This window comes from Dunckerocampus dactyliophorus, chromosome 2, assembly GCF_027744805.1.
Source record: "Dunckerocampus dactyliophorus isolate RoL2022-P2 chromosome 2, RoL_Ddac_1.1, whole genome shotgun sequence".
NCBI classification, from domain to species: Eukaryota; Metazoa; Chordata; class Actinopteri; order Syngnathiformes; family Syngnathidae; genus Dunckerocampus; species Dunckerocampus dactyliophorus.
The window spans coordinates 25,597,468-25,624,504 of NC_072820.1; the positions used below are offsets into that span (position 1 = coordinate 25,597,468).

The 27,037-nt window shown below is 41.3% G+C and overlaps 1 protein-coding gene across 3 annotated transcripts in view; it reads left to right on the forward strand.

Moving 5' to 3' along the window:
* Positions 1 to 23,287, forward strand: part of ranbp3b (RAN binding protein 3b) — a 30,203-nt gene extending 6,916 nt beyond the window's left edge. For 2 of the 3 annotated variants that reach the window (XM_054764619.1, XM_054764632.1), the window contains exons 2-17: positions 9,274 to 9,329; positions 9,651 to 9,687; positions 10,606 to 10,683; positions 10,756 to 10,827; positions 11,189 to 11,254; positions 11,381 to 11,473; positions 11,568 to 11,677; positions 11,789 to 11,908; positions 15,686 to 15,774; positions 15,857 to 15,932; positions 16,033 to 16,129; positions 16,440 to 16,564; positions 16,654 to 16,774; positions 17,504 to 17,646; positions 18,161 to 18,350; positions 18,428 to 23,287. In XM_054764619.1, the coding sequence (XP_054620594.1) occupies positions 9,274 to 9,329; positions 9,651 to 9,687; positions 10,606 to 10,683; positions 10,756 to 10,827; positions 11,189 to 11,254; positions 11,381 to 11,473; positions 11,568 to 11,677; positions 11,789 to 11,908; positions 15,686 to 15,774; positions 15,857 to 15,932; positions 16,033 to 16,129; positions 16,440 to 16,564; positions 16,654 to 16,774; positions 17,504 to 17,646; positions 18,161 to 18,350; positions 18,428 to 18,471 (1,517 nt within the window). In that variant the 3' untranslated portion in view covers positions 18,472 to 23,287. The remainder of the gene's footprint in view (positions 1 to 9,273; positions 9,330 to 9,650; positions 9,688 to 10,605; positions 10,684 to 10,755; positions 10,828 to 11,188; positions 11,255 to 11,380; positions 11,474 to 11,567; positions 11,678 to 11,788; positions 11,909 to 15,685; positions 15,775 to 15,856; positions 15,933 to 16,032; positions 16,130 to 16,439; positions 16,565 to 16,653; positions 16,775 to 17,503; positions 17,647 to 18,160; positions 18,351 to 18,427) is intronic. The other variant, XR_008567255.1, reaches the window with a different exon arrangement.
* The last annotated feature ends 3,750 nt before the right edge of the window (positions 23,288 to 27,037 follow it).

Consider the following 27,037-nt stretch of genomic DNA (forward strand, 5'->3'; position numbering starts at 1 on the left):
ATAGTCTGCTGAGCCTTTAGAGCCAGACCGGCGAAGTAATGTTATGGTCCGCTAACCAGCCTCCCCCATGGCGTGCTTCCCTCCAATAAAACAAGTGAATTGAGTTTTTAACGCGCTCTCTCAACGATACACACGCTTTTACTATCACGGACTGTTTGCCTTCTTTCAAGTAATTCACAGACATGTAAGGAGGTACTACAAGCTAGCAGAGCTGCCGCTAATGTTTACTTCACTCTTATGTTATTCTGCTGCTCACTGTAACTTTAGTAGTAGTTGTGAGATGTAGCGCACTGGGATGTTTATTACAATTTCGAGAGATTTTCCGGTGTTTAACTTGACGTGTGTTTGCTCTCAGGTCGTTCTGCACACGAAAAAACGTCCCTCTCAGCCATGTGTGTTTGTGCGTGTGAGGACAGCGTCCGTTTCAGATTGGCACTGCCAATACCACGTGATGTGGCTTGCTTAACCAATCAAATGGCGCCGTGGGTGGAGCAATGCAGGGGACAGAAGTCACAGCTGGCAGGAGAAAGAAAGAGAGGCGTGGCTGCATCTGAGCTTAAATAACCCAGTTTAAAATTGATATCGGCCCTTCGGATTTACTGTAAATAAAGGCTGATACCGATATACGTCCAAATATCAGCCCACCATGTCGACCACTAGCAAAAACTGCACTAAAATAAAAATCATAACCAAAAATATAAAATAGTCCTGGTCGGTATTAAGAAAAAAACACTCCAATGAAAAGCACACACAACAATAGCAACAGTAAATAAAATGGATATCAAGTCTCTGTAAAGAAAATTGCACTTTAATAAATAGTAAATAACATTGAGTGTTATTCCTTCACAAGAAAGCCTAACATGTAGTGAACGGCACTGTCTGTAAGTGTGCACCATTTTGTGCTGTTGTTTATATTTACTTTGCCCATCAAACGCCTCAGTAAGCGTTGACTGTCGGGACGAAGGTTCTGATGCACCTCCCTAGGTAGTTCTTTTATTTTTTATTTTTGAAAAACGTTAAACTTTTCATTGCTGTTGCCCAGATAAGGACCAATCAGCGGGAGTTTCATTGATCGACTAATGAGCTGACAGGATGCTAATCAGTACGCAAAACTTGCCGTGTCAGATTTGCTGGAGCTATTGACATTTCTAAAACAGAATGTATAGATGTAAAGAAAAAAAAAAACAGCGACATGGTAACTCGTTGGGGCCATTTAAATGGACATTTATTCAAGTTTATCTTCAATACTAGCAAGATCCGGTACTAGCAAGACAGCCTGTCAAAATCGTGGGAGACCCATACAATTCGTGCTGGATGTGATCACGCCGCTCACCCGTGTAGCTGGTCACAGCCACTCATCTCCTCCCGTGTGCATAGTTTGCTGTACGTTGGTGATGAGTTTTGCCAATCGCAGTCGCCTCCTGTGTGTGGCGGCCATTACACTTAGGTGCACCAACATAAACTGTCTGGGCGGCACTTCCGCTTTCCGTCTTTTTGTTCCGTCAGTATCGATTATTGACATTTATGAATCGATTAATCACATTGCGATGCATCTAAGAATTGATTATTTCTCCCATCCCAAGTGCCTAGGTCACATGATCTGCAAGCTATTAAACAAAATCTCAGATTTTTATGTTAAAAATTCATTTAAAATCCAATAAAAGATAAAATTGGAAGAAAAAGGGTGTGCACAATACTTGTAGGGTAGGACTCGTCATTTGACATGGTTATATATCAGTTTCGGGATTGATTTAGAATTAGGCTTGTCCAATAATATTGACCCACAGACATCATTGGCCCGATATTGGCATAAAAATGTTATCAGTAGATATCGGTATTGAGTTTTTGTTCTCTATAATGAAAACCGATTTTTAAAAAATGCAGTAGAGATGGACATTTTAATGTTCCCATGGTCAGGATGACAGCACAGTTTGTTCACATACAGTGCAAGGCCACCTACTCTGCATTTTTCACAGGCTCTTGTGTTCCTGTTTGCTCCGACTGCCCTGAAGTCTGCTAGCTCCACGTTAGCATCTGGGTTGCTAGCTGTTAGCCATTCAGTGAAGCAAAATAAGGTGCACTCCCTGAAGGTCTTGACTTCATGCCAACTCGTCGGCTTTGCTCGGTATATAATTCACGTTTCCCCATGATAATAGAAGGTACTGAAGGCTTGAATCTCCACTTCCTTGCTAGCCACTTTACTTTCATCTGAGCCCCGGCTCTGCTGCCTCGATAATATTGGGTAGACAGGGAATCACACTGATGTGGGACGTCGCTCTCATGGCACGTAAAAATGTGCTTGAATAAACAGAGCTGCACAATTGCAAAAGAAATGCAACCTTTCAATACGGTTGAAAAGCCAACATTTTGGGAAATGTTAGAAATGTTTGACAGACAGTACAAATTGCCTGGGAGAACGTACATGCAAATGTCTCAAGCAGCAATTCCTGAACTGTATAACACAGTGAAAGAACACGTGTTGAAGGACAATCAGTAACATTGCATTTTACTCCGCCACTAGAGATATGTGGTCCAGCTGAAATATGACCCTCTACATTGTACATTAGTTTAACGATACACTACATAATTGCGTGTGTGTGTTGTTGAGCGTATAGTTTTTATTGGAGTGTTTTTTTTTTCTTAACAGATTCATTGTCTAAACAGGCAGCTAATGTGCCTCACACAGGTACAGTATACTTGAGTACCATCTAGTGGTTCAAATGTGAATTACACCTCTAATTCAAGATTCAAGAGAGTTTTATTGTCATATGCATAGTAAAACAGCAGTTATACTATGCAATGAAAATCTTATTCTGTTCATTCTCCCAAGAAAAGAAAGAAAACACAAGAAAGAATAAGAACATAAGAAACATAAACATATATACCAATAAATTAAGCAACAACAACAGAAGAGACATTAATACAAATAAATAATACAAATAAATAAATAAATAAAAGTGCTATGAGTGTGTGCGTGTGTTGCGTGCGGCATATGTGAGTGATTTGTTGAGAAGCCTGATGGCCTGTGGGTAAAAGCTGTTTGCCAGTCTTGTGGTCCTGGACTTCAAACTCCTGTAGCGTCTGCCTGACGGTAGGAGTGTGAATAATGAGTGTTGTGGATGTGTGCTGTCCTTGATGAGGTTCTGTGTTCTGCGTAGGACTCTAGATTTATAAATGTCTTGCAGTGAGGGGAGGGCTGCCCCAACAATGTTCTGTGAGGTCTTGATCACCCGCTGGAGTGCCTTCCTATCACGTGTTGTACAGTTACCGTACCAAACAGTGATGGAGGTTGTAAGGACACTTTCCATAGTGCATCTGTAGAAGCAACTCAGGATTGTGGTGGACATGCCAAATTTCCTCAGTCTTCTCAGGAAGTACAGCCTCCTTTGGGACTTCTTCATAATTTGTTGGGTGTTGTGAGACCAGGTGAGGTCCTTGCTGATGTGTGTGCCAAGGAACTTGAAGGTTTTCACCCTCTCCACCTCAGTCTCATCAATAAACAGGGGTTTATGCGGCTCCTTTTCCCTTGTTCTTGGGTCAATGATCATCTCTTTAGTGTTATCTGTATTGAGAAGGAGATTGTTATCACGACACCAAGCTATGAGGTCCGCCACCTCTCTTCTGTATGATGTTTCAACACCACCAGTGATCAGGCCGATGACTGTAGTGTCATCCGCAAATTTAATGATGCTGGTGTTGTTCTGGGAGGCCACGCAATCGTAGGTGAAGAGCGTGTAGAGGAGCGGACTCAGCACACACCCCTGTGGGGTCCCAGTGCTCACAATTCTTGAGCTGCATGTGCGATTGTGGACTCTGACTGACTGGGGCCTGCCTGTGAGAAAGTTAAACACCCAGTTACAGAGGGAGGGTGACAGGCCAAGTGTGAGGAGCTTATTTGTGAGTTTGTGGGGGCTGACTGTATTAAAAGCAGAGCTATAGTCTATAAATAGCATTCTGAATGAATGAATGAATGACAAGTCATCCATTCATTTTCTATGCCGCTTCTCCTTATTATGGTCGCGGGGGTATGCTGGAGCCTATCCCAGCTGACTTAGGGCGATGTACACCCTGGACTGGTCGCCAGCCAATTGCAGGGCACATATAGACAAACAACCATTCACACTCACATTCATACCTATGGACAATCTAGAGTCGCCAATTAACCTAACATGCATTTTTTTTGGAATGTGGGAGGAAATTGGAGTTCCCGGAGAAAAACATGCAAACTCCACACACAGATATCCGACGGAGATTCGAACCCAGATCTTCCCGATCTCCTGACTGTGGCCAAAATGCTAACCACTAGGCCACCATGCGGCCCTATAATAATTATAATGAAAAAATGGTCTCGAGAAATGTCTAATCGATTATCGATGATAATTTGTAGCACAATTATTGACCAGCAAAATTTGTTAAAGTGACAGGGCTACTAATGGCCAACGTGCAACTAACTTCAACAAGGTGCAGAGTGAACCCTCTTGTCATCCAACCTGTGCGGTGGAGAGAGAGGAAAACAAACACGCATGCACGTCAATTGATCGAGGCCGGCAAAATTATCGACTTAGTTTTTTTTTTAATTGTTGGATTTATCAATTATTGTGACAGGTCTAATAATAATTAAATATTTGCCTCAATATGTCTTCACTCTGTATAAGTTGTGGAATGAACGGTTGGTGACATGTATTTTCTCATGGGCAATTCGTACTGTCTATAAAACATTTGGAGCAGTTCTTGAAATGCTGGCTTTTGACTGTATTAAAGAGCAGAGTTTCTTTTGTGATGTGGCAAACTACACTTTGTGAATGCACAATATTTTTGCGCTGTCACTTTTGAACAAATTTGTCATATTGGCTTACTTGTGTTGATGCTCATTACTTGCTAATTCCGTTTGAAGCTAAGGAATATTCCCTGGGGGGAATTTTCCCCCCTAATTTCTGCTATCTTACCTTCACTGCTCCTCACAAGGCTACACTCTTGTGCTGTCTGTATGCCAGCGGCAATGAGACAAAAAGACTGTATGACTGACAAGAGGGCTCACTCCACTCATGCTGTTGTTCTATGGAATACCGTTCTATGAAGCGTCTCGGTGCTGAACCAATGCACAGAGTGAACACAGGCCTCCTTTTTTTTTTTACTAGGAGCACAGTGGCCCCTAACTTACAATTTCAGAGGTGCAAGCAGAAAAATTAGGGGTGCACACTGAAAGCAACTTACAAAGTAAATATTCATATTTCCTCTCATTTTCACTGTATTACTAATAAATACTCAAACAATAAATGACAACTGTCTTCTCTATCCACCCAGTTTCTGTCTATAGCTTTTGGAAGGCCTCAATGGTGGCATCATATACATTAGAACTCCAATACTGTCCCCTTTCCATCCTCCTTTGGTGTTTGTCTTCTTTCTTCACCTTTTTGGAGTTGATGTTGGGTTGGCAAAATAGCTCATTTGCACGTTACTGTCAACTACTGGGCACAAGTTTGTCTGCAACCAAAAATATTCAATAATAATAATAAAATAAAATCGGTAATCATGGTGTGAAACAAATGTATTATTTGACACAAACGGAATATAATTTGATGTCTGTTTTAGAGTAATACTAGTACATGGGAAGTTAATTGTTACGTCCGCCAAGCGCAGCGCAAAGCACAAGCGCAGCGCGGAGATTGTTTTTGCCGGTGTTTATCTGTTTTGTCTGTTTGTTTGTGTTCAGAATAACTTGAAAAGTTCTGAATGAATTTGTATGACATTTTCAGGAATAATTGGAAAGGGGATATGGAAGGACTGATGAAATTTTGGGTGTGATGCAGAGTACAGTCTGGATCTAGGAATTTTTTTAAAGGATTCTTTTACATTGCGAGATAAGACAATTTTCGGCATTTGTCTCTATAACTCCACAAGAAATGGTCAAGGACTTGGTAAAATAAAAATACAGGACACGTTAGTTTCCAACAAGTTCTACAAAATATCAAAGATTGATCCAAAAAATGATTATTTTGGTGTGAATCACAATATGGGGGGGATCTACGGCGCTCGGCGGAGGTCTGTGCTCTCTCAGCGCACACATTACAGTATTTTTCATTCTAACTGTAATAAGGGACGTCCCTGGTGAGCTCAATACGGAACACGTACTTTTATCTGATTGCACATGCGCAAACAGATGAATAATTCACTCGTGATATCTCATATTTTAGTCGCAAAATGCAACCAACTAGTTCAAAGTTTGGAGCCCTGTAACACTGCCTGTGTACAGGAGAGAGACGAGGAAAACAGACATGTACATGGCAGTATATGGAGCTGGAAAAGTTATCAAATTAATTTTAATTTGTTGTGTGATTTGATGTATTTATTAGCGCAAGACAGTTTTTTTCTGAATGAGAAATCTAATCAGTTTAATCTTGGAAAATCTTGTGACACGCCTACTGACAAATCAATGTAATGAATTCCTAACATGCTTGTCATAAGAAAGATATTGTTGTTTTTATATTACTAATATCTCTGTAATGAGCATGACTTTTTGACGCAAGCCTTGGGTTGGATCTCATTAGATTGTGAAGGCGGACCTAATGAAGTGTTGATCCACATTGAATATAACACGCTTTCCACTGCATGGAAGCTTCATCTTAAAAGTGGCCATCCAAGTGGATGGATGCTGTGGATGTTTAGAGGGTACCACCTGTGTTTTTGGTCCACTTGGCATCATCTTTATGGTTTAAAATGATAGTTTGGACACATCTCGACAAAGAAATTGTCGTTCTGGAATGAATGTGATGAGATCCTTGTTTACATTTAGAGACTGGAAAGTTGTATTCTTGAATCTCATGGTTATAAGGCTCATCTACATTTACAGTAATGGAAACAATTATGAGACCACCCTTGTTTCTTTAGTTTATTGATGCATTTTAATGCCTAGTACAACAAAAGGTACATTTGTTTGGACAAATATAATAACAAATATAGCTCATAAGAGTTTAATTTAAGAGCTGATATCTAGCAACTTCCATGGTTTTCCAAAATCACTTAAGTTCTTACATGAATAGCTATAGCATTGTACTGCCAAAAAATGTGACTGTTATGAGCTATTTTTGTTGTCATTGTTATATTTGTAGCATGGCATACCACAAAAATGTTTATGCAGCAAGCTGGAGTATACCATTGTAATCTGTAATTATTTTTATTGACATATTTTTTTTAATTACTGAATGATAACTATTTTTGATGACCTGTAAACTTTGAAACTATGAATGTGAATTACTAATCATTAGTATTTGATGCTGCTTCAAATGCGCAATGAGTTTGGTTGCATTAAACTCCCCTGATTCTGTGCTGTCACAGGAAACTTGTGCATGAAAAATGTTGCACTCAGCTTTAACGTCTTTTTCGAAGGAAAAATACACACGGTTGACATCATTTCTACTCCATGCTTAACATGGCCGCTGCTGGATAGACGTGCTGGGGTGGTGTCTGGAATCGACTGCTTGTATCGCAATGCCACTATCAGAGATTTTAGAAGTAGGCCGATATAATCTGGCACTCTTCCCCTTGCCACCCACAGCCACATATAGATTGCAGTCCTGTGGAAAACTGTTTTAAAGCATAAAACCAATAAAAGGCTCACTCTTAAATGACAGTTGTTATAAGAAAGGTTTGTGGTAAGATATGTCATCAAAGTGCTTCACTCATCTCACATTTTAGCATCCCTCGTCCCACAAGTGTAAAAAGAACTCAAGCAGTGTAAAATGTAAAAACCCAGCAAAAACCTCTACCTTATATAACAAGTGTTGATACATGCGGTGAGGCTAGATATTTACTGCTGTTAAGGAAGCTGAAAACCCTATGGAAGAAAATAGAGCATTATGCAAGGATGTTAGGGTTCTGCAGGATGACAGTGCTACCTTGCGGGCTGCTCTTAAGGACGCTATAAACCCTATGGAAGAAAATAGTACATTATGCAAGGATGTTAGGGTTCTACAGGTTGATATCAAGGCATTATTGGAATATAATGCTGCCTTGCGTGCAACTCTTAAGGAGGTTTAAAACCCTATGAAAGAAAATACAGCACTATACAATGATATCAATGTTCTACAGGATGATATCAAGGCACTATTGGTGGATAATGCTGCCTTGCGCACCACTCTTGAGGAAGAGAAAGAAGCAAAGGGAAATCACTGAGCAATTAAATATAATTGATGAGATGGATCAAAATGCACAAATGAACGATGTGATCCTCACAGGGCTCCGTATTACACCAAGGCCAAAAGATAGGGCAGTCCAAAACAGAGCAGAACCCGATGGAATGGATGTTCCTAAATCAAAGCAACAGATTGCCAACTTCCTATAGTCAAAGGTGGATGACGTAGATGTCAACACCGACACTTGCATCCCACTATATGGCAGAAACAACACCACCTGTCATCATTAAGTTCGCCAACAGGGAATTCAAAACTGCACTGCAGAAACAGAGAGACACTGAGAGGCCCAAACGTCTGCATGAATGAACATCTGACAAAACGCAACGCTGACATCGCCAAGAAAGCACAAGACTTGAGGAAGCAGACAAAGATACAAAGCACTTGGAGCACCAATTGCAAAATCTACATAAAACTAAATGGAGGTCCAGTATAAGCAAGACTGCTTGTTGTCAAAGATATTTATAAATACTGCTAAATACTAAAGAACATATCACCATGACAACAAGGGAAATGAAGGATACAACCCACAAAGAAAGAACCATTCAGTTAGAGGGATTACATTCACTAACATTTGGCTTTTAATATCATCGTTGCAATGGCTTGCTCAACGAAACTCGCAACACGAAAGACAGCAGGAAGTGGATTTGGATCAAAAAGGAACAGTACTTTTGTACAGTAGTGATAATAGTATTAATAATGGTAATAATTTTATGAATTGATTATTATTAAATTCAGTTCAGTAAGTATACAGTGAATTTGTGTAATTTGAATACAGGCAGTGAGCATATTGATTAGCAATTGATGTGATAAGGAGAGGCGGTAGGATTAAATAGGCTCTGCTTCTTCCTACTCCTTTTCGGTGTGAATTGTAACAAGAAGTATTCAATGCAAACTTAATGCATGTTTAAAATAAATTAAACCATAACCATTAATGTGAGGTAAACTGAGAATTTTTGTGAACTCCTACTGACAAAGTTGTTAGGGTATGCTTCCCCCTACTGATGCGGCTTGTGTAACACAATTGTTCAGGTATGCTCAAGCTTGGATGACTAACCTTCCCCCCCTTTATTTCTACCAACAGACAAGCCTGCCATAGCGCCCCCTGTGTTTGTTTTCCAAAAAGACAAAACTCAGAAGGTGGGTTTCTCTCTTATTCTTCAGCTTCAAAGATAGAGCTATTTTTTGAGATTTTTGCTGGCTCTAAAATAAGCTCGCTTTGAAGAATGCATTTATTACATTCCTCACCAGTGACTGAACTATAAACAAGTCTTAATGAGAAGACTCCCCAAGCGTATATTTCAATTTTTGTTTCTCCCGGAGAGAGAGAGAGAATCCAGTGTTGTAAATTTGATTCTGACAATACACAATATATTTTTAAGCTGTGTGTTGTTTTGATGTTTAGTTTAAAGATATCCCCATCTTGGGACTGTGTCAAACTAAATATTGTGCTTCTTTCAGCGATCTGCAGAGGGCTCAAGTGCAGAGGAAAGAGAAGGTAAAAGTGACATTCTGAATGTGATCATGCTCACCAGTGGGGGTGTAACGGTACATGTAGTCAAAATCTGATTTATATATACTGATATTTGGGCCTTGATATTTGTACAAACACAAGCCATTTCCTAAAAATAATACAATTCAAACTATGACACTTATCTGCATCATTTGTAAAAAGAAACCTTGTCAGCTGTTGTATATGATTTCTTTCTTTTTTTTTTTTTTTAAATGTTTGAAAATGTATTTGGGGAATTTGTCTTGGGGAATTTGTGACTGTTGATATAGTCCACTGCTGATGGGGATGTCACACAACTTCATGTAAAAAAAATCCAAACTATCCCTTTAACATCGTTTTCAAGTACATTTTCAAGTTGTGGCAGGCTTTTATTTTGTAGTGGCGGGGCGCCACGATCAGTTACATGTAGCGGAAACCCTGGGACTGATGCACAGTTCGCATAACAAATCCGCTTCATACAAAACATCTGAATTATTTCTTTTAAACTCGGAATTACATTGACATAGCGGCTTCCATACAATTCACACATGTCTCCGTTTCAACAGACATGAGCAATGTGCGCTGCGCATACGCATTCACTCAAGCAGAAGAAAAAGTACTTCCTACCAACTGCATGTCATTTACACAAGATCTTAATGATGATATACATTATCTCAAATGACTGACTTATCCAATTATTGATATTTTGATTTGAGAATTGATTTCAGAGCAGAAACATCTGGTATCAGGGGTGTCAGTATTTCTGTATCGAGCCGCACATCGCTATTTTGTGTTTTGTTGCCTTACTGTACCCAGAATGAACCCAACCATGCCCTTAATGACCGTGATTATGGCATACAGTTACACCCCTACTTCCCAGGCTTGTTGTAATAATGAAAAATATATTTGCTTGTTCATTTTCAGATTCGGATAAAGAAGAGACAAGCTATTTCCCTCCAGTCAAAAGGGAGAGGACTTCATCATTCCCACCTTTACATTCTGGTAACACTTTTTTTCTTTGTTTGCTGGTGTTGATCTGTATGCTGAGTGCAAGGCTTGTTGACTCTTTTGCAGTTCCCAAGAACAATGTATTCATGCCCCCGAGTTTCTGCCAGTCTCCCACTGGGAACTCTGACTCTGAGCCAGGTGAGCTTTCTAGACAACTCTTTTGTTTTAAAGGCCACTGAGATGCTAGCACAAATGCTGCATTGAGATGACTAAAATGTAGTACCTGTATGCTTTGATTGCACTGTCTGCAAAAGTGACTGCTTGTGTGACCGTCATCTTGTCTCCTTTGTGTCTCGTCTGTCTGGATCACCACCACATTTGGAAGACTTATGTTGGCCACTAGAATCAAAATAAAGTCTGTAATGTTCGCTAGACTCGAGAGGGCTCACATAAAAGACTCCACAAGCGTTGCTGTGGCGACGGGGAGAGCGTTTCAGGAAGGAGCATAAGTTATGTAACCCATAAATGTTTTGTCTTTCAACTGCTCTGGACATCACAGAGGAGAAGCCTGTCGGGTTCCGCCTAAAGCCGCCGACTCTCATACACGGACAGGCGCCCAGTTCAGGTTTGTGTTGCACCTTCCTGCCAAGTGGCACAGGTCATATCGTTAAACCTTGATCAGGCTTGTGTTTCTACCACGGGAACTGAAACCTGAGTCAGAGAAATCCAACCAGTGTGTGTGCTCTTGTAGGCATCCCAAGTCAGAAGCCGAAAGAGCAGCAACGCAGCGTTCTCCGCCCTGCAGTTCTTCAAGCGCCACCCTCAAAATCACACATAGAGTCCAGTACGCCTTTGTTTTTGACTTGCATCTCTAACAGTCTGCAACGTCATTAACAATTTTCCTGACCTTGATTTTTTTGTTCTGTACGTGTGCTCAGACTCTACTTGTGGAACCAACGGCGTGAAGAAGTCGTCGGATAGCCCTGTAGCCACACAGTCCCTCTTCCTGAACAACACAGAGCACTCAGCCACCCCGACCAAGTTACTGGTAACTGCGCACTGTGCATGCCCTGGAAATTATTCCAACACTTGCTTGATGCCTGTCCAGGTTGGACGAGATGAACATCTGCTGTTTTTTTTTTTCTCCCCTTAATTTTAGAAACATGAAAACGAGGAAGACGGCATGAGCCGTAACAAAGATGAAGGAGAAAGCGAGAAGAAGGAGTCAGATGTAGCAAATTCTTTTGTGTTTGGTCAGAATATCAAAGACAGAGCAAAGGTGGGTTCGCAGCTGCCGACTTGGGATGCGTACTGAAACTCTGTATTGTTATGGCCGACGTAAGCGGTAGTAACCGGACCAAAAAACTTGGCGCTTAATTTAGGTGTTAAATGAATGCAGACTCGGCCACCTGCAACAAGTGATTGAAGGTGATATCATGCAAGTAACTTCTTGCATGTAATGCAACACAGTGTGACGCTTTTTTTCAACTTTATTGCTAAACTTAACACGCCAACAGCAGTGCTCAACTCTAACACCGTAAACTTGCACACATTTCTCTGTCGCTCGACACGCCCTCACACAACACAACACTTCCTCATTATCTGTCAATGGCAAGTGAGGTGCATTCGCAAACACGGGAATTCTGAACTTCAACAGGAGAGCACAGCATGTGGCCAGAACGATGTGTCAGTTAAAAATTTCTGCTCAAATTGTGCGGAATGTATGCACTTAAAAGTATTGTAAAATCTTGCAAATTTATTTTCCTGTGTTGTGCATTGCTGCATGTTTTGCTGTGATAATTATGACAATTTGTTGTGGATTTGTTTTCATACTGGTGAATTGAATTATAATTTCAAGTTCGTTATAACTAGGGTTAGGCATCGTTTGAATTTGAACGATTCTGATTCCAATTCCTTGTTTCAATCCTGGTTCCTAACGATTCTTGATTCCAATGCTTTTAAAAGGTAGGGTCACAAAAGGCAATGAGCTTGGCAGTAAGGTCCCAGCCTGGGACCAAAAAACTGCCCCACGCACATTAGGTTGTCGCTCAGCCTTCCCTCCCCCCCTGCGCTCCACCTTTGGGTAAGGACAGGGAGGAAGGGGGTGGGTTTAAAACTTCTTTAGGGTCGTCAGGTGGGTACCCTCCTTCATTGGTGTTTTGATGATAGGCCCACTGATGACATGACACCTCCAGAGAGCTCATCGGCAATACCTGGCGTCCCAGGTGTGTGCCCCCCTCTGCTTTGAGCCCAGCAAGGGTCCTTGCGCTTGATCCATAGCCACTGACTGCTTCTTTTGGCCGATTCAGAGATTGACGTTATTGTCTGTCGCAGAGCCTGTCCGTGAATGCCAAGGTCTTTGATAAGCCTGATGGTAGAGGAAGCCACAAAGCCTCTGCATTCTACTTCAGCTGGATAGACCTTGGCCTTCCATCCTCGTTGTTGTGCATCTGTTGCCAGATTTGTGTAGCGCAGTTTCTTTTGTTTGTAGGCCTCTTCGGTGGAATCCTTCCATGGGACCGTGAATCTCTATGATGTTGACCACCTTTAATGAAGGGTACCATAGCACCAAGTCTGGCCTGAGGGTGGTGGTTGCAATCTCTGGGGGAAAGATTGGTTGCTTGCCAATATCAACTGGCATTTTCCAATCCCGGCCCATGGCTAGGCTGTCCAGTTTCTGGTTTGGTAGTGGGGTGGTTAGACTGTTCTGTCCCTCTTGAAGAAATGTTGGTACAGAGATGGAATTGGCAGCTCTCAAGGGCAAGGAGTTGATGGTGTTCCTCTTGCTCTCAAGGGCTGCTGCCAGATTCTTGAGGACCTGAGTGTGCCTTCAGTTGTAGCGGCCTTGTGTGAGGCTGGTACTACAACTGGTCAAGATGTGTTTGAGAGTCGCTGAATTTGGGCAGAGGGCGCAGGTTGGGTCCTCGCCATACCTGAAACCAGCGAAATGCAACAAGCTTATTCAAGTATGAGTAAGCTGAGTATGACAAATTCATACATGTTGGCAGGTCTACACTAATATACAGTAGTCTCTCACATCCCCCTGACAGTTCACTACGCCTGCCCCCCGGGGGGGCTCGCCCCACTATTTGACCGTTATTTTAACATAATTTAACAGGGTATAGCCTAAAGCGCTCTTATTTTGAAGGCAGCGAGTGTGTTGTGTGGGTTGAGAAGGTCCCTTGACTGTTGCTAATAGAGACATACTGTGCAAATAATTAAACTTGCCTAGCTATACCAGTAGCTCCCTTTTTTTTTTTTTATTTACACCGAGCTTCCACATCAGCTACCATCCTGAAACCCTGGGTTACATTGGCATGAGACAGACACAATTTATTGTTGGACTTCCCTGATTCTGACTGCTTAGAGAAAAGGATGGGTCCTTCGTCGTGATGATGCGCTTAACAGACATTGAACAGGATAACGTTGGGTGGTGGGTTTATGTTAAGTTTTGATTATGATGAGACCAAACGGGGAGAGCAAACATACTTTGCATGTGAAGTGATGGCAGATGGCGTGAAGCAGTGTAAGGAAACATGGTAATGCCAAAGAAGAATACATAAGAAACGCGAGTGTAAATGTGTGACAAAAGGAATAAACGGTCAACAAAAATTACAGTTTCCCAGCCTTTCCTCTCTCCTCCTTCCTCCTCGGCACAAGCAAGTGCGCACCATTTATTGCTTCCACGTACATAAGAATATGGTTTGACCTGGACACGCCACCCTGGATGATGACGTCTGTAAACTGTCTATAGGCGTGCAAAACGTCCTTACTTTGCATATTGTCCTCATAAATGTCACTTAAAAGGAGTTTCAAATAAGGACAGATGAGTTAAATATGAATATTGAATGAAGTGAATCAACTGATATGACCAAAAGAAGAAAAAGTGAATCAACTGCATTTCACAGGTCCACTACAACTTCCATGACCACCACATACCCGGAAGACAGTGATGTCACTGACAGGCAGACTGTGACGTTTAACGTCTTTATCATTAAAAGTGCTAAAAAAAAATTAAAAATCCAATGCTTCATTTCCTAATATCGATTCAATCGATATATTACCTTTTAAAGAAAGTTAGATTGATATTTATGTTGTCCTGAATGGAAACTTGAGAACCCAGACTGGTGTAGTTGAATCGTAGGAATATAAATCAATGTATCGATGATGATGATGAATGAATCGTTACACCCCTAGAATTTACGGTAATTGGTTCCAGACCCGACTGCGATAAGTGAATTTCCACCAAATAGGATTCCTAACTGGAATATTTTTGTAGTTGGAGCATTGTAACCCTGTTTAAGACCTTGTAAATATATTTTTTTAGCATTATTACAGCTATCTAGACATGAAATAACACTCATAGTCAATTTTACACTTGTATTACCCAATATAGTTGCCATAATAATAGAAAATAAGACATCTTAGACATAAATAGGACATTAAATACACTCACAAGTTAGCATTGACGTGATACTTGGTGGCTATTGCCTCATCAGTGTAATATTCCTTACACCCAGTGGCTGGTGTAGCAGAATACTACTGCGATGGTACAGTGAACATTTACACAGGACCTGCTGTCAGCCACAACTCTTGCCACTTGTCACTGGCATTCTCCACACTGCTAACCATGCCATACCAAACACTCAGCAACTCTTCAGTAGCTTGCTGACGTCGCGCATGTTACTTCGCAGGCACCTCCTCTTAAAGGCGCACACAACATCACAGATTTTATACTAGATTTAATCTTTTAAATGTCTTATTTGTATTTGTGTTCATTTAGTAATTTTTATGATTGAAAATTCTTCTTGCTTATACACTCCCATCAGGTGTTCCCAAACGTTTGGAGGGGAGTTTATGTGAATATGTTTTACTAATTATAGGCCATATTCAACCACAAAACAGTGATCATTTGTTAATTAATTTTTCGAAAAACCAGGAGAGTGAGGGAACAATGTTCAAACCACAATGTAGCAAGGGATAACCATGTGTCAGCTTCATCAAACATGGATTTGTAAAGATGTGGTGGTGCGTGATTGCTGAGTTTTCTCTCCAGTTGGACCAGAACAGTACAGAAGAGAAGACAAACGCTTCACTGGACTCAGAGGGCACTAATTATTTCCTACAGTACATCTCTACCCCAAGGTAATTTCACAGTGATGTTACTGTATGGCCTCTAGTGTTGCTACCTCTTGCTAACAGGAATTTGTTTCTCCTTTTCGGTCAGTTCAAAAAAGGCCACAAACAGTACAGACAGTGGGGCGAAATTTGTTTTTGGGCAGAACATGTCTGAACGTGTTTTGGTGAGTGCGGACATCTTTGTTTGCCTCAATGGCCATGTTGGACAAATGATCCCGTGTTTGAGGAAATTCCCATGTATGTGCCCTTATTTTTCTCTCCCAGAGTCCTCCCAAGGGCGAGACCTCCAGCGAAGACAGTAAAGAGGTTCCAGCTGCCCCTGCTTCAGAAACCCCTTCACAAGAGAACACCCCTGAGAAGGGTAACCACGCTGAAATATGTCTTTTCATAAGGGACAATTTATGTCTTAACCTGAAGATAAGATATTGAAAATGAAGATTTGTGGTTCCGCAAAATGCATGTGAAAAAGGAAAAACTCCATGACTGTCCCTTGAGGGGGCATTAAATTTACAAGCAATGTCTAGGGAATGTGTCCTGCAACTAGTCCAAATTTCCGTGCTTTTTGGTGCAAGACCTACTGCTGCCCCACCTCACCTAATGCTGCAAACACACAAGCTCACATGTGAACTTTGTCAATCACTGAAAAACTGATTTCTCTGTACTCTCATTAGTGAATAGCGTGTCAGAGTCTTTGGAGGAGTCTGCAGCAGCCTACACCAAAGCCACAGCCAAGAAGTGCATCTTAGAGAGAGTGGAAGTGAAAACTGGAGAAGAATCAGAAAGCAACGTTTTACAAGTAAGTGTAGAGGCTTTGTTAGTAGTTTGGAGGCCCGCCCAAAACGTGCAAGGGATCAGACGGAACGGTTCCTTTGTTTCCTGCTTCAGATGCAATGCAAGTTATACGTCTTTGAGAAGACGGCTCAGTCGTGGATAGAGAGGGGTCGGGGTCTACTGAGGCTCAATGACATGGCATCCACGGAAGACGGCACGCTACAGTCACGTCTAGGTAAATGTGCACAATCCCTTCTTCTAGACCAGGGGTAGGGAACCTATGGCTCGGGAGCCAGATGTGGCTCTTTTGATGCCTGCATCTGGCTCTCAAACATGTCTTAACACGATAAAAATGTATTTTTGTTTTTTTGTTCGCTGACCTTTTAATGTACATTACAGAAATCACAGTGTTAAAAATAACACTCAAAATATAAAACTTTGTTATGCATTTTAGTCCATCCATCCATTTTCTACCACAATGCGGGTGGCCAGAGCCAGTGCCAGCTGTCCTTCCAATATTTTCCGGGTCAAACACCAAAATTCAATTATCACTGGATAATGCGGTAGCCTATTCGCATGAACTTCCCTTCCTTAAATCAAATAGTCAGATCGCTAATTCTGGAAAAAGAAAAAGATACGGAGTACGGTGCAAAAGCACGCAGCACCAGAAGTCGTATTTATGGTAAGAAGTAATTTATTTATTATTGGATAGCTTCAGTGTAACAATGTTAATAAAAAGAATAACTTTAGAGGTCCTCCTTAAAAATGCCCACATTTACTTGTATTCAATGTTAAAAAATATTATATGGCTCTCAAGGAAATCCTTTTTAAAATATGTGGCTTTTATGGCTCTCTTAGCCAAAAAGGTTCCCGACCCCTGTTCTAGACTATTGCTTCACCACAATCAGACACTGAAGCCACCCACACATACAATGTTGATGTGCGATTGTTTTGCCTCCATCAGTGATGAGGACCCAGGGCAGCCTCCGGTTGATCCTCAACACTAAGCTATGGCCCCAGATGCAGGTGGACAAGGCCAGCGACAAGAGCGTACGCATCACTGCCATGGACACAGAGGACCAGGGGGTCAAGGTCTTCCTAATAGTGGTATGTTTTACCAAACACTTACTACTGCTTTGTAGACAAGGAAGCAATTTCTTTTACCTGGCGACAGGAGACAGGCTTTAGTGTTAGTTGTATTCAGTGCATTGTGGCTTGTGATTGATTAAAATCCCTAAAAATGCCTATTATTTGATTGCAGTTCTTGCTTGTAAGGGTGGCCCAGCCAGTTATTAGGTTTAGGGGGCAATCACTTATTCACACATGGCCATGCATGTTTGTTTGTTTGTTTTTTTTCTTCCTTAATAATAAACATTTTCATTTAAAACTGCAATTTGTGTTGAGTTGTCTTGCCGTTGAGTACTAATTAAATTTGTTTGATGACAAACATTTAATGATGACCTGAAACATTTAAGTGTGACAAACATGCAAAAAAAAAATCAGGAAAGGGGCAAACACTTTATCACACCAGGGGAACACTATTTGGACTGCTTTTACTACCAGGTATCATCTGTCAGTGGACTGTCGCACATTTGAAAGCCGTCCTGTCTGTGGTCCTCAGGGTAGCTCAAAGGACATTGGTCAGCTGGCGGCGGCATTGCATCACCGGATCTTGGCCCTCAAGAGCCGGGCAGATCAGGAGCCCGAAACCCCCACTACAACCATCCCCGAGGCCGAGGTGCCGCAGTCCAACGAGGACGACAGCGACGAGGACAACGCCTCTGCTTCGGCCACTGCCTCCACTCCTGCCAGTAAGTGCTTCTAATTTGTTGTTGACATTTTGTCACTACTACTCTTAAACTTTGCCGCCACGTTTGTCCACCTGCAGCTATCTCAGAAGGAGGAGACAACCAGGCCGCAGGAAGCACATAGCGCCACCCTGTGTGACAGCCTGCACAGATGCTGCTTTGAAGGCATTTTTTTCCTGCAGGCATCTTCACGGACACCCCTTGACCAACGTGGTCCTCCAGACCAGTACTTTTGGATATTAGAAGTCTAGCTCCAGGAAATAACATCCCCGCCCTCCGAACCCCCCACTCCCCAAAGTGCCGGAGTGTCGTCATCCCCTCCCAACCTGTGCAGTTCATTCTTCCTGCCATCCGTGTTGTTGATGGAGTCATTTCCTCTACTCCTCCTCCTCTTCCTTTTGTCTGTTGGTTTTTCTCCGCTTCGTTTTCCCACTCTCCCAAATAGCAAAAATAAAGACTTCAAAGCTTTGGTTTGGGACTTTTCTGCTCATCATATTGATGAGCGTAAGGGTGTTTTCCTCTACATTTTAAAGTAAGGCACATGTTAAGACTGCAGTTTCTACTTTGGGACCTTTCTACTCACTGTACAGTCGCTCCTCTGGACACCACACATCCAGAAAGGGGCTTCATCACACCGGTGTATTTGACCAGTCATCGACTTCAGCTGTTCAGCATCGAGTCCCACCCAACTCCTCACTCCCCGTGCCCTAAACACCTCAACCTTGTCGGTGCGTTAGGTTTTGGCAACTGTAATTTATTATTTTGGCCATCAAGAGGCATCTCGACACATTTGTGCTATTTGTAACGACTAGAAGAGACCACTCAACTTGTCATCAATAGCAGTTTCTCTGATTTCCTATTGATCTATATTCTAGTGAATAAAGGACTGAAACAATGGACATTCTGTTAATGTGAGTCAATGTGATGCCTTTTAAGAATTCTCAAGACTTTCCTCCAGATGACCCATACAGTTAATTTTCTTTTTTGTACTTTTAATTTGACATATTCAGCTCTCAGTCTTCATCTTGCATGTAAACATTTTTATTTCATTGAACATCCCAGGGCTTTCTAGTGTTTTTTTTGTTCTGTTTGAAAATATTTTTTTATTTGCATTGGAAAATGTGTTGCATTGACATTTTGTGTGTGGAAACATTGGAGTGATAACTGTTAATACGTTTTTGACCCACATGTACGTTTTTGAATATATCATTTAGTGGTGCACCGTCACCCAGCCCTCCACCTCCAGCTACCCCCTGCTCGCCACCCCCCCCCCCCCCCCCCCCTTACGAAATAAACTTCTGCCATAAATGTTGCTTTCACAATGTGAGTTAATGCAATGTAACGTGTGTGACACCAGTATCGCCTCTGATTTAATTACACAAGGAGTAATATTTGTATGCTTTCCATGTTTTCAGCTTGCTGAGCAATTTTTCACCTTGTGGCAACTACTGGCCCCTTTTACAGGGACAAGGGTAAGTGGGGTTGCGCATTTTGTACTTCACCACTTGCTTTGACCCTGGCAACTAATTCACCTACTGTTGACTGTGTTCAGCCTCTTGCTTGAGGACACTTCCACACGGCCACCAGGCCTCTGTGTCTCAAACCCGCAATCTTTCAGGATGAAACTTCACCATCTGAATGAAGGTACCCCTCCCTGCTGACACAGGTATGCACTCAACACTAACACAGACAGAAATGACGCTGTATTGTCAGACTAAGACACCCTTTGTTGATTTGATTTGGAACAGTCTACGCGCATGAACAATGTGATTGTGACGGGGCTCCACATAAGAAGTAGGTCTTTTCCCAGCATAGCTGTTAACTGGGAAGAACGAGATTATGTTTTTACAAAGCAACAGTTATAAAATCACTCAAGTCAAAGTTCACCAAAAAAACAAGGAGGCATTGCAGAGGCAAGCTGAAAGGTACAAATGTCTGTCTGCGATGACCATGTGACAGATCGCAACTTAAGGAAGTAGGGTAAAATTCAAGGCACTTGGAGCGCAAACTGCAAACTCTAAGTTAAATGGTGGAGCGGAGCAAGCCTAAGTACTTGATGTCATGAAGGATCTGGACAAGTATTGCAAATGACATCTTCAGTTAAAGACAGCTCACAAAGACTTGATGGAAGGCAACAAAACTATACAAAATTCAACAATATTAAATATTAAATTTTTTGATTATCCCAAATCAACTTGCCAAATTTATATACAGAAATTACTTAAATTGTTGGATTCAGACAACAGTTTTACTCTAGTATTCATATATTTACCCTCAATGTTTTTGATTTTTTTGTTTCATGTACGGTAATCATGTAAACATTTCTGTTTATTATTAAGAATGTATTCCTATTTTATCACTTATATTTCAATCTGATTTTATTCGTATTTTAACACTCTTCCCCATTATTTCTTCTTTTTCCTTTATATTTAACATCTTCCTTTCTTCTCACACAGGAAGAGGCCAAATGTGAATGGGAAAATGCATGCAAGTGAAATATTATGTCAGCATGTAAAAGAGATGGTGTGAATGATTGATCAGTAATAGACATTGAGAAGGGGAAGGATTAAATCAATCCAATGTAGGTCGATATAGCTGAGTGAGCAAAACATCCACATCACAAATTAGTGTCATATCCAATAATATATCATTAATAATGAATTCATTTTAGTTTTACATTATGCCAAGGGACAATAAAAAATAAGCTCTGAGCGACAATGCCCCCGGGGCTGCACTTTGGACCGTGCTGTTATACTGCACTTGCAAGTGAATCTCTTTGGATGACGCTGTAACACTTTGTGGCCGCTAGGTGCAAGTGTGGTGCATGAGATTCAGTACAAGAGAGCGCTGGCTGGCCACCAGGTGGATGTTGTAACATGAAGCCTTGAAGTTGCAGCAGCTCTTGAAAGTTCAGTAAACTTCAACCACATTCAAGTGTCTTCAGGTCATGATGTAATCGCGCCAAGCATATATATGGATCGGGGTCACAACGTGTTGCGCCGGCAGCACAGTTGGAACAAAAAGCAGCAATTACCACACGGCTCCTTCGTCTGAGTGCAGTGAGCTCTGATGAAGTTCACACGGGATAATACCTGAGATACGCTACCAAGTTTCTGTGGACACACGTCATTGACATGTCTCAGACAATAATTCCGAGGAAAAAGTACGGCAAGGCTGCCACAGAGAAGAAGGCGGGGGAGTATCGTGTTTGTGTTCGCAAGTCAGTCGCACTCCCGAGCGGTTTTACCAGCAGGTGCTGTGTAGGAATGGAAATGAAATAAAATGATGAAAAGTGGAACGTGAGCTCCCATAAAGACTACGAAGAGTCATTTTGCTTCCTTAAAAGGAGTCGAGACCTTTTCCTGACCACTGTCTCCGCTTTGGAGAAGCGCTGGGAATGTTGACTCCCACATTCCCGGAGAGTAAGTAAATCCGATGTCACCCATGAATATGGAGGAATACCATGATGTCACACATTAGACTGTCTAAACATCAATTAGCAGGTTTATCTTGAACCTATTTATCTGAACTTTTCCCCCAGTGATTGGAATTTAAGCATGATGTCTGAGATCAAAGGTAAAGCACTCACACTACTGATCTTCCTTCAAACCTTCAGCTTGACCATTAGTCAAACCTACATCACTATTGATCTTAAAGGTCAACTGGAGTCAAAGGCCAGAGCAGTCGTTTATTGCTCAGCTTCAGCCGTCTGCCAGGTGCCATTTCTGAAAATTTACAATGTCAGTGCTCATTGTTAAAAAATCAAATCAAGAACCCTGTTGATTTTTAGCATAACCAAGAGGCGGAGGTAGCCAGTACAGGGACACTTCGGTTTTTGTGACTGATGTTTTGAGCAGTCGCACTCAATAAAAAAATGCACGCACTGTGAGTCAGCAACGCGTAGGGTGCTTTGTTTGGGCACTTGATTTCACCGAGCCATACAGCACTTGTTTCGTGCAATGTTGTATGAACACTGAGACGGTGCATGATAGCCGGATCATATGAAAAGTGGGGTGTATGAAAACCAAAGTTTCAACTGGACCTTATTATTGTTGAGCTTCAACAGTGCAATTTTCAAACAACATTTTTGAAACTTCCACATCAAGTCAAGAAACATACTGTATTAAAGGGATAGTTCGGATTTTTTGACATGAAGTTGTATGACATCCCCATCAGCATTGTAGTCCAATAACAGTGACTTACCCCCCACTTGGTCTCCTAAGTCCAGTTGTGGTCAGCTTTCCATGATGAAGAATGTAATTCCACTTAATTGCTGGGGACAATTAAGTAAAGACTTTGGCTACTCAAAAGATTTGCATTTGCATCACAAAATGCCTTCTCAAAAACTCAAACCTCACAAAACGCTCGACATTATATCTGTCCCCCGCCGTGTCCCTGAGCACCGTCGCCTATGTGTTAATGTGAATGTGACGAAGACACTTGCATCTTCAAGTTTATTGATTTGAAATACTAAGTGCTTGCTCTGGTCATACTGGTAGCCAGGCTAGCGTTTCAGTTTCAGCGTTGTGCTGTGCTTTTACCTTAACTCTTCCAAAGCAAGAACCCTACTGATTCAGAACATATGTGGCCTATTGGTTTTGGATGTACAGGATATGTATCTTAGACTTAAGACAGGGGTGTCCAAATTGCGGCCCGGAGGCCATTAGCGAAAAGAGTCGCACTTTTATGAGAATAAACTCATAACATGAGGAAAAAATAATGTCATTTTAGCAGCATCAAGTTGAAATATTAAAGAAGTGGTAATATGAGAAACAAAACAAAATAAAGTTGGAATTGTAGCTTGGGGAAAGAGCTATAACGTTATGAGAATGAAGTCAAAATATTTTGAGAAGAACATTTACAAAGATTAAGAAGAAAGTTTAAATATTTTGAATATTTAAAAAAACAGCAAAAATTGGGAAACAAATAAGTTCATACTAATAAATGCTTTTTCACCTATATTACAAAGCTAAGAAGATGCAGTTTAGTCTTTGAAATATATATATATATATATATATATATATATATGTATGTATGTATATATATATATATATATATGTATGTATATATATGTATGTGTATATATGTATATATATATATATGTATGTGTATATAACTTGATAGCATATCAAATTACAAAATGAGGCACTTGCATCCTTTCATTTTTCACTATGTAGCCCTTGCTGGAAAGTTTGGATTTCAGAGGAAAGCTAAAATTGACTGTCTTGTCATTCCTTCATTATTACACAAGGGGGAGCTGTCATGTCAAAAACAGAACCAGTGTGCTAGATTGATTTAAGGCTTATCACGAGACACAATAGAAAAATCCAAATCATGTGTTTTTTATAATGATCATGTAGAAATGTACTGTGTGTGTGTTGTGTGTTTTTACTGAGGTCACGTACCTCAATTGTTCCCCATCAACTTGTCCCCAGTCCTCCTTACATTGACAGCAGCGATCTGGAACAAATTAGCACCAAAACCAACATTTGTTGTTTTTGCGATGTTCTGGAGACATTGCAGGACACAGTAGGGTGAGTAGAAGGACAGGAAATGGACGCGGACATGAAGCGGAACAATGAATGTTGACTGGCAGACGATGAACTCAAACAGTTGTTACAGTCCACAAAGTTTTACAAAGAGACGACTATCAACCACCGCATCCGTTTACTGGAAGGACCTCGAAGATGAGAGGACATCAAAACCAGAACACAGGCTGGTCTGTCCCTCTGGATCACGCAAGCCTGTCGCAGAATGGACGCCATTCTTTTCTACGAGCAACTCTGACCAGCAGCGCTATGGCTGTCATTGTGCAGCTGCTGTAGTAATGGAGTGTCAACGTCATGCTCAACCAACGAACCCCAATGATTTTAAAAGACAGCCAAACCCAAGGTGCTAAAGCAAGACACTTGTTAGCTCACTTGAGATGTTGGAGAGCTGGCATGCCACCATTTTTCCCAAGCGATCACGCTGTGCTTCACAATATCACTGTACATGTTGGAACTCATTGAGCCGCAGCCTCTCAGTGCCGACAGCACTCGTGCAGCCCCGGACTATGGTGCTACCACCACTTCTTCATCTTCATCTTGTGGCTCGTTGGCGTTGACTCATTTTCAGGGGATAGTAAATCTATATTGTTATAGAAGCTATACACTGACTACATACATTGGAACCTTTTTTTTTTATCTGTTCCAAAAGGACCCACCAATACTGAAAATCCAATACATTTTTCTGTACGAAATAATGCAAAGCCTATTTATCAGCTCCAGTACTTTATGGGAGGGAGAAAGGAGACAAAAATCAAGTTGTTCATCGTTCTGTGTGGGTTCTATGAACAAATAAACCACACACATATGAGAGGTGATTAAAGGATTTCCTGTTTGGAATCCTGCTATAGTGTCCCAACTCTAAAAGAACCACTATCCGTTCTTAAGACATTGAGTCACCAACACGTGAATGCTTTGTTTGGGCTCTCCATTCCGCTGACTAGTTTGTTAGGTGTGCTGTTTGGCCATAAGGTAACCGAGGCAGTACGAAAACCGAGTCATATTTTTTGCAAAATCTCTCGTTGAAAACCTAGGTACCACTATATTGTTCCCTGACAAGATGCTGTACTCAGATACTGTATCAGCCACATTTGTCAGGGTTTTTAAGTGTGTAGGTTGACAAGTGTGATGCACGAGCAGGAGATTGCAAGCTGTGTGGGGGGAGGGAGGACAAATTTGGGGAGTGACCGAGTAAAATGTCTCCCAAAGTGATGTGTTTGCAAAACGACGCCTTCTCCCTAAAAGTCAGGGCTATAAATCCCACATATGTAATTACGCACCAAAGCCGTGTGTGACACCACCCTGCCATTATTATTACTATTATTATAAAAGATTTTTATTATTATTTTAACAGTCATGCTTAGCAGAGCTGAGAAGGAACACCTGCTCATCACCACGGGACTGTGATCACCCCCTTGGTGAAGGATGAATGAGGTTCTGCAGTGTTTATTGTAGATCTTGTCAGCACCGTTTGTAACAAATGCCTTGTTTACACAGACGCCATTATGTCCCGTCCTCAATACCCAGCACCTTCCCTCTGCAATCTGCAACCCAATAAACCTTCTACAAATGCCCACAAAGTATACTATTAACTTCTTGTTTGGTTCTGCGCACGTGTTGTTTTCACATTTACGACACACAGTGGTAGCGGAAATATCTGTTTATCTCCCAAGCAAAAAAAACAAAAGAAAGTCACAGCTGTTATAAACATTTTATGCATTTTTGGGGTGCGCGGAGACCCACACAGAATCTGGAAATGACATCAAACACACACATTGAGTCCATACTTCCTGTAAGTCAAAGAAGGCGAAATTCTTCACATGCTTACATTTTATTGCATCCAAAAAGGCTGGCAGTGACGTGCTTGTTGACCCGCCAACATGTGTAAAAACAAAAAACAACAAACCCCCCCCCCGACCAAACACAGCTCACAATTCTGCGGCCCGTGTCACCGTTGACATGTTTGTAACACACTTGGTTCAGCCAGCCCCTCACTCAGCCCTGGGCTCAAAACCAAGGTCCACAGAATCAGAGTTGAGTGCGCTAGCCGTTGAGCTAAAACCCCAGACTGTCAACTTGACGTCCAGCACGAATCTTAAGGTGTCAGGTAGTGAGGTTTACCAACATACAGTACATCTGCACAGTCACACTGGCTGGCACCCGGACTAGTTTGTTACGTGCAATATTGTACGAAATCCCAGGCAAAATTTCTGTGAATTTTTTTTACAAAAATTGGGGCATACACTGTACAGTAATCCCGCGTTTATCACGGTTAATTGATTTCAGACCCAACAGCGATAAATGGATTTTCACAAAGCAGGATTTCCTATTTCTAATTCGAATACAGTTCTTCTTTTGTAGTTAAAGCATAGGAAAACCTGTTTACAACTGTCTAAATACTGTTTTAAACATTATTAGAGCCTCTAGTCATGATGTAACACCCCTTTAGTCAACTTTACACTCCTAATAGCCAATGTAGTACACATAATAAGAGTAAATAAGACTCATACTCGTGTGTGTGTGTGTTGCTGTAAATGTGTTACAGTGTTGGACAGGAAGTTACGTCGAGAGTTCAGAGTTGAGTTTTAGTTTGCCATGAGTTACAGCTCCAACAGTAGCCCGTGTTAGGGATTATTGTGCTTGATCATTCAAACCTGTAACATTACTGACGCCTAATGACCAGTGTAGAATACTGCATATCACGACGACTTTGAATGCCTCATCTGAATGCCTTATATGGATGCCTTTTATTTGTATTTTACTTAATGTAACTATTTTAATGTTTGCTTAATTAATAAACAAAAATAAAATAAACAAAATACATAACATTTGCATAAATATGCATATTTTTTGCTAATATGTCGCATTCAACCACGAAACAGCATGATTTATTCATTAATATATTTTTGAAAAAAAGTGAGAGTGAAACCGCAAAATTTGAAGTGCCAAAGGGGTGAATGTATTTTTGGGGGTACTTTTTTTACTCCTAAAATGGCTTCAGGTTTGGCAGGTCTGAGAGGGGCTGTAATTGTAGTTGAAGATTTGAAACCTGTTAAGAAGGCTAGGAAAAAGCGGCCCACATCTGTAGTGAGAACACGCCGTCGGTGGAACATGACAGATGGGCTCCACGTTGAGCCCCCGAGG